We start from the raw sequence: 9,149 nt of genomic DNA on the forward strand, positions 1-9,149 counted from the left end.
TCTCCTCTCCCCTCCTCCTCCTCTCCTCTCTCCCTCCTCCTCTCCTCTCCCCCCCCTCTCCTCCCCCTCCCCCTCCTCCTCCCCCCCTCCCTCCCTCCTCTCCTCCCCCCTCCTCTCCCCTCCTCCCCCCCTCTCCTCCCCCCCTCCTCTCCTCTCCTCTCCTCTCCTCTCCTCTCACCTCCTCCTCCAGTACCGTTGGCTGAGTCTCTGAAGCAGGGTTTGATTTTGTGCAGCCTCTCCATCATGATCTTGTTGATGCAGTGTGTCCAGTGGTCGGTGCGGTGCAGGATCCTGATGAGCTGTGTGGTGGCCTCAGCCAGGACTGTGGCCACAGGGCTGCAGATAGGATCACCGGGCAGGAGGTCACGAGGGGTACCCCGCATCTGCATATCACAGATCTTCACCTGGAACAGAGAGTTAGGGAGCAGTGAGACACATATCTTCACCCGGAGACAAGAGAAACAGCTGCAATTTGGCCAGTTGGGGGAAAAAGAAAGAACGAAAGAAAAATGTTGGTTTGTAACCCTGATTTATCTTCTTTTTGATACACAGACGTTGGATGTGGTTTATTCAGGATGTTGTTTGATATTTACTAAATGGATGAATAATTCCACATGGAACAGGGCATGTTGATGAATCAAGACCACACCATCTGTTTGGTGCGAAGGCCCCCAGGCTTAATGGTTCTGATGCCAATACACTCTGTCTTTAACAAACTCATGTTATTGTGTATTTTAACGGTTATTGTCTATGTTTAGGTGGGTTATAGGCTAGGCTAACTAACGTGTCTATGTTTAGGTGGGTTATAGGCTAGGCTAACTAACGTGTCTATGTTTAGGTGGGTTATAGGCTAGGCTAACTAACGTGTCTATGTTTAGGTGGGTTTATAGGCTAGGCTAACTAACGTGTCTATGTTTAGGTGGGTTATAGGCTAACTAACGTGTCTATGTTTAGGTGGTTTATAGGCTAGGCTAACTAACGTGTCTATGTTTAGGTGGGTTATAGGCTAGGCTAACTAACGTGTCTATGTTTAGGTGGGTTATAGGCTAGGCTAACTAACGTGTCTATGTTTAGGTGGGTTATAGGCTAGGCTAACTAACGTGTCTATGTTTAGGTGTGTTATAGGCTAGGCTAACTAACGTGTCTATGTTTAGGTGGGTTTATAGGCTAGGCTAACTAACGTGTCTATGTTTAGGTGTGTTATAGGCTAGGCTAACTAACGTGTCTATGTTTAGGTGGGTTTATAGGCTAGGCTAACTAACGTGTCTATGTTTAGGTGTGTTATAGGCTAGGCTAACTAACGTGTCTATGTTTAGGTGGGTTATAGGCTAGGCTAACTAACGTGTCTATGTTTAGGTGGGTTATAGGCTAGGCTAACTAACGTGTCTATGTTTAGGTGGGTTTATAGGCTAGGCTAACTAACGTGTCTATGTTTAGGTGTGTTATAGGCTAGGCTAACTAACGTGTCTATGTTTAGGTGGGTTATAGGCTAACTAACGTGTCTATGTTTAGGGGGTTTATAGGCTAGGCTAACTAACGTGTCTATGTTTAGGTGGGTTATAGGCTAGGCTAACTCACGTGTCTATGTTTAGGTGGTTTAAAGGCTAGGCTAACTAACGTGTCTATGTTTAGGTGGGTTTATAGGCTAGGCTAACTAACGTGTCTATGTTTAGGTGGGTTATAGGCTAACTAACGTGTCTATGTTTAGGGGGTTTATAGGCTAGGCTAACTAACGTGTCTATGTTTAGGTGGGTTATAGGCTAGGCTAACTAACGTGTCTATGTTTAGGTGGGTTATAGGCTAACTAACGTGTCTATGTTTAGATGGGTTATAGGCTAGGCTAACTAACGTGTCTATGTTTAGGTGGGTTTATAGGCTAGGCTAACTAACGTGTCTATGTTTAGGTGGGGTTATAGGCTAGTCTAACTAACGTGTCTATGTTTAGGTGGGTTTATAGGCTAGGCTAACTAACGTGTCTATGTTTAGGTGGGTTATAGGCTAGGCTAACTAACGTGTCTATGTTTAGGTGGGTTATAGGCTAACTAACGTGTCTATGTTTAGGTGGGTTACTGGCTAGGCTAACTAGCCTGTCTATGTTTAGGTGGGTTATAGGCTAACTAACGTGTCTATGTTTAGGTGGGTTATAGGCTAGGCTAACTAACGTGTCTATGTTTAGGTGGGTTATAGGCTAGGCTAACTAACGTGTCTATGTTTAGGTGGGTTATAGCCTAGGCTAACTAACGTGTCTATGTTTAGGTGGGTTATAGGCTGGGCTAACTAACGTGTCTATGTTTAGGTGGGTTATAGGCTAGGCTAACTAACGTGTCTATGTTTAGATGGGTTATAGGCTAGGCTAACTAACGTGTCTATGTTTAGGGGGTTTATAGGCTAGGCTAACTTACTTGTCTATATTTAGGTGGGTTATAGGCTAAGCTAACTAACCTGTCTATATTTAGGTGGGTTATAGGCTAGGCTAACTTACTTGTCTATGTTTAGATGGGTTATAGGCTAGGCTAACTAACTTGTCTATGTTTAGGTGGGTTACCTTTATTTAACTAGGCAAGTCAGTTAAGAACAAATTCTTATTTACAATGACGGCCTACCAAAAGGCCAAACCCTAACCTGCTCATCCTTACACTCAACTTCATCATCAAACAATCAATTTATCCAACTGAGTTCTCGTAAAGTTCCAAGTTGTTTTTGAATAACTTAAAAACATGGCAGGCGTAAGGTAATAATGACCGAACTAACAATGGCAAGATAGAACAATCTGACGAGTAGTTTGAACAGACCTTACAGTTGAGGTTTAAATAGGTTCAATGTTTAACTAGGTTCTATATTTAAATAGGTTCTAGGTTTAACTAGGTTCTAGGTTTAAATAGGTTCAATGTTTAACTAGGTTCTATATTTAACTAGGTTCAATGTTTAACTAGGTTCTAGGTTTAAATAGGTTCAATGTTTAACTAGGTTCTATATTTAACTAGGTTCAATGTTTAACTAGGTTCTAGGTTTAAATAGGTTCAATGTTTAACTAGGTTCTAGGTTTAAATAGGTTCAATGTTTAACTAGGTTCAATGTTTAACTAGGTTCTAGGTTTAAATAGGTTCAATGTTTAACTAGGTTCAATGTTTAACTAGGTTATAGGTTTAACTAGGTTCAATGTTTAACTAGGTTATAGGTTTAACTAGGTTCTAAGTTTAAATAGGTTATAGGTTTAACTAGGTTCTAGGTTTAACTAGGTTCAATGTTTAACTAGGTTCTAGGTTTAAATAGGTTCAATGTTTAAATAGGTTATAGGTTTTAGGTTCTAGGTTTAACTAGGTTCTAAGTTTAACTAGGTTCTAAGTTTAAATAGGTTGTAGGTTTAACTAGGTTCTAGGTTTAACTAGGTTCTAGGTTTAACTAGGTTCTAGGTTTAACTAGGTTCTAGGTTGTAGGTTTAACTAGGTTGTAGGTTTAACTAGGTTGTAGGTTTAACTAGGTTCTAGGTTGAACTAGGTTCTAGGTTCAGCGTTGTCTTACCTTCTCTCCAGGGTTACTGCTGTAGAACATGACACAGGGGTAGAGCTCTGTGGCGTCCACGTCCTCGAAGGCTAACTTGGGCTCCTGTGGAGAACAATAACAGGCTTCTGTAAACACAGCAGAGACTGTCTCAAACACTCTGGTGTCTCTAGGTGGGGGGCACTCTGGTGTCTCTAGGGGGGGGCACTGGTGTCTCTAGAGGGGGAGCTCTAGGGGGTGTCTCTAGAGGGGGGCACTCTGGTGTCTCTGGGGGGTAACACCCTAGTGTCTCTATGGGGGGCACTCTGGTGTCTCTAGGGGGGCACTCTGGTGTCTCTAGGGGGGCACTCTGGTGTCTCTAGGGGGGCACTCTGGTGTCTCTAAGGGGGGGCACTCTAGTGTCTCTAAGAGGGGGGTAACACCCTGGTGTCTTTAGTCTCTAGGTTTCAGACTGTAAACTGTCTGTCTTGGGGGGGGACCCTGCTAATAGATATTGATCTCATCATGGGGTTTTAATTGTTTTGGGAAGAGTTTATAGTCTGGCTCAAAGGGCCAGTCACAGTGAAAAGCATCTCTGAACTGAGGTGAGAAAAGGCCAAACTGACAGTAGCTTTATGTTCTGACCTCTCCGTTCTTCCCGAAGGAGATGGTGCGTGCCTCCATGTCCAACACACAGGTGATGTAGTCTCCCTGGGTGAAGGAGGAGAGGGTGAGGGTCTGCTCTCCGTTGTGGTACAGGTTCCCGCTGTAGGCCCGGTACAGCCACATGTCTGACGTGGTGCGGTGGTTGAAGTCGTGGACAGGCCAACGGGACACCCCGACGCACGTCCCCTCGTTCCCACGGTTCTCCTTCACAATGTAGAACTACAGGTAGAAACAAACAATGACACAATGTTATGACATACAGGAAACGGGAGCTCATTACTGAAGACAGGAAACGGGAGCTCATTATTGAAGACTCAGCAGAACGGGAAGCTCATTACTGAAGACAGCAGAACGGGAGCTCATTACTGACATACAGGAAATGGGAGCTCATTACTGAAGACTCAGCAGAACGGGAGCTCATTACTGAAGACAGCAGAACGGGAGCTCATTACTGAAGACTCAGCAGAACGGGAGCTGATTACTGAAGACAGCAGAACGGGAGCTCATTACTGAAGACTCAGCAGAACGGGAGCTCATTACTGAAGACTCAGCAGAACGGGAGCTCATTACTGAAGACTCAGCAGAACGGGAGCTCATTACTGAAGAATCAGCAGAACGGGAGCTCATTACTGACGACTCAGCAGAAAGGGGGGCTCATTACTGAAGACTCAGCAGAACGGGAGCTCATTACTGAAGACAGCAGAACGGGAGCTCATTACTGACATACAGGAAACGGGAGCTCATTACTGAAGACTCAGCAGAACGGGAAGCTCATTACTGAAGACTCAGCAGAACGGGAAGCTCATTACTGAAGACTCAGCAGAACGGGAAGCTCATTACTGAAGACAGCAGAACGGGAGCTCATTACTGAAGACTCAGCAGAACGGGAGCTCATTACTGAAGACTCAGCAGAACGGGAGCTCATTACTGAAGACTCAGCAGAACGGGAGCTCATTACTGAAGACTCAGCAGAACGGGAGCTCATTACTGAAGACTCAGCAGAACGGGAGCTCATTACTGAAGACAGCAGAACGGGAGCTCATTACTGAAGACTCAGCAGAACGGGAGCTCATTACTGAAGACTCAGCAGAACGGGAGCTCATTACTGAAGACTCAGCAGAACGGGAGCTCATTACTGAAGACTCAGCAGAACGGGAGCTCATTACTGAAGACTCAGCAGAACGGGAGCTCATTACTGAAGACTCAGCAGAACGGGAGCTCATTACTGAAGACTCAGCAGAACGGGAGCTCATTACTGAAGACAGCAGAACGGGAGCTCATTACTGAAGACTCAGCAGAACGGGAGCTCATTACTGAAGACAGCAGAACGGGAGCTCATTACTGAAGACTCAGCAGAACGGGAGCTCATTACTGAAGACTCAGCAGAACGGGAGCTCATTACTGAAGACTCAGCAGAACGGGAGCTCATTTGAAGACTCAGCAGAACGGGAGACTGAAGACTCAGCAGAACGGGAGCTCATTAATGAAGACAGCAGAACGGTAGCTCATTACTGAAGACGCAGCAGAACGGGAGCTCATTACTGAAGACGCAGCAGAACGGGAGCTCATTACTGAAGACAGCAGAACGGGAGCTCATTACTGAAGACTCAGCAGAACGGGAGCTCATTACTGAAGACTCAGCAGAACGGGAGCTCATTACTGAAGACTCAGCAGAACGGGAGCTCATTACTGAAGACTCAGCAGAACGGGAGCTCATTACTGAAGACTCAGCAGAACGGGAGCTCATTACTGAAGACAGCAGAACGGGAGCTCATTACTGAAGACAGCAGAACGGGAGCTCATTACTGAAGACAGCAGAACGGGAGCTCATTACTGAAGACTCAGCAGAACGGGAGCTCATTACTGAAGACGCAGCAGAACGGGAGCTCATTACTGAAGACTCAGCAGAACGGGAGCTCATTACTGAAGACTCAGCAGAACGGGAGCTCATTACTGAAGACTCAGCAGAACGGGAGCTCATTACTGAAGACTCAGCAGAACGGGAGCTCATTACTGAAGATCAGCAGAACGGGAGCTCATTACTGAAGACAGTAGGGAGCTCATTACTGAAGACTCAGCAGAACGGGAGCTCATTACTGAAGACTCAGCAGAACGGGAGCTCATTACTGAAGACTCAGCAGACGGGAGCTCATTACTGAAGACAGCAGAACGGGAGCTCATTACTGAAGACAGCAGAACGGGAGCTCATTACTGAAGACAGCAGAACGGGGGAGCTCATTACTGAAGACGCAGCAGAACAGGAGCTCATTACATGAAGACTCAGCAGAACGGGAGCTCATTACTGAAGACAGCAGAACGGGAGCTCATTACTGAAGACGCAGCAGAACGGGAGCTCATTTGAAGACTCAGCAGGAGACACTGCAGAACGGGAGCTCATTACTGAAGACTCAGCAGAACGGGAGCTCATTTGAAGACTCAGCAGAACGGGAGACTGGAGACAGCAGAACGGGAGCTCATTACTGAAGACTCAGCAGAACGGGAGCTCATTACTGAAGACTCAGCAGAACGGGAGCTCATTACTGAAGACTCAGCAGAACGGGAGCTCATTACTGAAGACTCAGCAGAACGGGAGCTCATTACTGAAGACTCAGCAGAACGGGAGCTCATTACTGAAGACGCAGCAGAACGGGAGCTCATTACTGAAGACTCAGCAGAACGGGAGCTCATTACTGAAGACTCAGCAGAACGGGAGCTCATTACTGAAGACTCAGCAGAACGGGAGCTCATTACTGAAGACTCAGCAGAACGGGAGCTCATTACTGAAGACTCAGCAGAACGGGAGCTCATTACTGAAGACAGCAGAACGGGAGCTCATTACTGAAGACAGCAGAACGGGAGCTCATTACTGAAGACGCAAAGAACGGGAGCTCATTACTGAAGACTCAGCAGAAAGGGAGCTCATTACTGAAGACTCAGCAGAACAGAACGGGAGCTCATTACTGAAGACAGCAGAACGGGAGCTCATTACTGAAGAGCAGCAGAAGAGCTCAGAAGACTCAGCAGAAGGAGCTCATTACTGAAGACTCAGCAGAACAGGAGCTCATTACTGAAGACAGCAGAACGGGAGCTCATTACTGAAGACTCAGCAGAACGGGAGCTCATTACTGAGAAAGAGAGCTCAGAAGACGTCAGCAACGGGAGCTCATTACTGAAGACTCAGCAGAACGGGAGCTCATTACTGAAGACAGCAGAACGTGGAGCATGGCATTTCCTCTCAGAACGTCATTAGAAGACGCACAGAAGGAGCTCATTACATGCAAGACAGCAGAACGGGGACATTAGGCTGAAGTTTTCAGCAGGCAGCTCCTACTGAAGACTCAGCAGGGACAGTAGGCGTCATTACTGCAGATGCCATTTCCTCTCAGACGTTAGCAACGGGACAGTAGGCGTGTTTTCACATGGCATTTCCTCTCAGACGTTAGCAACGGGACAGTAGGCGTGTTTTCACATGCCACTGGTAGCACCCAGAGGAGATGTACTTGTACCTTCCACTGGTAGCACCCAGAGGAGATGCCGGTAGAGGCCAGTCCATATCCCTTCCCCCCGCTGCCGTGGGTCAGACCCTGGCCATTCTCCACCACACAACACTGAGTCTTCTCCGGGTCAAACGACACCTCCTGGATGGGAAGGTTCTCATCCTCCTCCTCGCCCTGGGGACAGACGGATGAATCAGTTAGTCAGATTGCGAGCCAGTTAATTCACAGAGAAGAAGACAAAGTATAGAAGAAAAAAATAATAATAAGAAAAAGTCTGAGAAAAGAAAGAAAAAGAAGAAAGAAGAAGAAAGAAGAAGAAGAAGAAGAAGAAGAAGAAGAAGAAGAAGAAGAAGAAGAAGAAAGAAGAAGAAAGAAAGAAAAAGAAAGAAGAAGAAGAAAGAAAAAGAAAGAAGAAGAAGAAAGAAAGAAAGAAAAGAAAAGAAGAAGAAAGAAAAAGAAAGAAAAAGAAAGAAGAAGAAAGAAAGAAAGAAGAAGAAAGAAGAAGAAGAAAGAAAAAGAAAGAAGAAGAAGAAAGAAAAAGAAAGAAGAAGAAGAAAGAAAAAGAAAGAAGAAGAAGAAAGAAGAAAGAAAGAAGAAGAAGAAAGAAGAAAGAAAGAAGAAGAAAGAGAAAGAAGAAGAAAGAAAAAGAAAGAAGAATAAAGAGAAAGAAGAAGAAGAAAGAAGAAGAAAGAGAAAGAAGAAGAAGAAAGAAATAAGAAGAAGAAAGAGAAAGAAGAAGAAAGAAGAAGTGATAGAGAGCATTATAAGTTGTCCTTACCTGTAGGACCAGCTCCTTTTACCTTTCTCCTTCATCTAATGGTGTATTGGACCCACCTTTTGGGAGCTTCCTCATCATACAGTCAGCCAGCTTTTACCAGAGACTCATCCACCACCTATTAGGACCTCACCTTTTACCAGCTACCTCATCAAACACCTCACCTTTTACCAGCTACCTCATCAAATCCTCTTATTAGGACCTCACCTTTTACCAGCTATCTCATCATATCCTCCTATTAGGACCTCACCTTTTACCAGCTACCTCATCAAATCCTCCTATTAGGACCTCACCTTTTACCAGCTACCTCATCAAATCCTCTTATTAGGACCTCACCTTTTACCAGCTACCTCATCAAATCCTCCTATTAGGACCTCACCTTTTACCAGCTACCTCATCATATCCTCCTATTTGGACCTCACCTTTTACCAGCTACCTCATCATATCCTCCTATTAGGACCTCACCTTTTACCAGCTACCTCATCAAATCCTTCTATTAGGACCTCACCTTTTACCAGCTACCTCATCAAATCCTCTTATTAGGACCTCACCTTTTACCAGCTACCTCATCATATCCTCCTATTAGGACCTCACCTTTTACCAGCTACCTCATCAAATCCTCCTATTAGGACCTCACCTTTTACCAGCTACCTCATCATAACCTCTTATTAGGTCCTCACCTTTTACCAGCTACCTCATCATAACCTCTTATTAGGTCCTCACCTTTTACC

At 45.3% G+C, this 9,149-nt stretch overlaps 1 protein-coding gene across 1 annotated transcript in view; it reads right to left on the bottom strand.

Annotated features, from left to right (window-relative positions):
- LOC127924298 (probable E3 ubiquitin-protein ligase HERC1) overlaps positions 1-9,074 on the bottom strand; it is a gene marked incomplete at its 3' end in the record, with an annotated part of 31,890 nt that extends 22,816 nt beyond the window's left edge. Inside the window, exons 1-6 of the mRNA XM_052508907.1 lie at positions 9,070-9,074; positions 8,502-8,511; positions 7,653-7,817; positions 4,126-4,365; positions 3,523-3,606; positions 179-404 (exon numbers count right to left, since the gene is read on the bottom strand). Coding sequence (XP_052364867.1) covers positions 179-404; positions 3,523-3,606; positions 4,126-4,365; positions 7,653-7,817; positions 8,502-8,511; positions 9,070-9,074 — 730 coding nt within the window. The remainder of the gene's footprint in view (positions 1-178; positions 405-3,522; positions 3,607-4,125; positions 4,366-7,652; positions 7,818-8,501; positions 8,512-9,069) is intronic.
- Between the last annotated feature and the right edge of the window lie 75 nt (positions 9,075-9,149).

Source organism: Oncorhynchus keta, unplaced genomic scaffold (assembly GCF_023373465.1).
Source record: "Oncorhynchus keta strain PuntledgeMale-10-30-2019 unplaced genomic scaffold, Oket_V2 Un_contig_3930_pilon_pilon, whole genome shotgun sequence".
Taxonomy (NCBI): domain Eukaryota; kingdom Metazoa; phylum Chordata; class Actinopteri; order Salmoniformes; family Salmonidae; genus Oncorhynchus; species Oncorhynchus keta.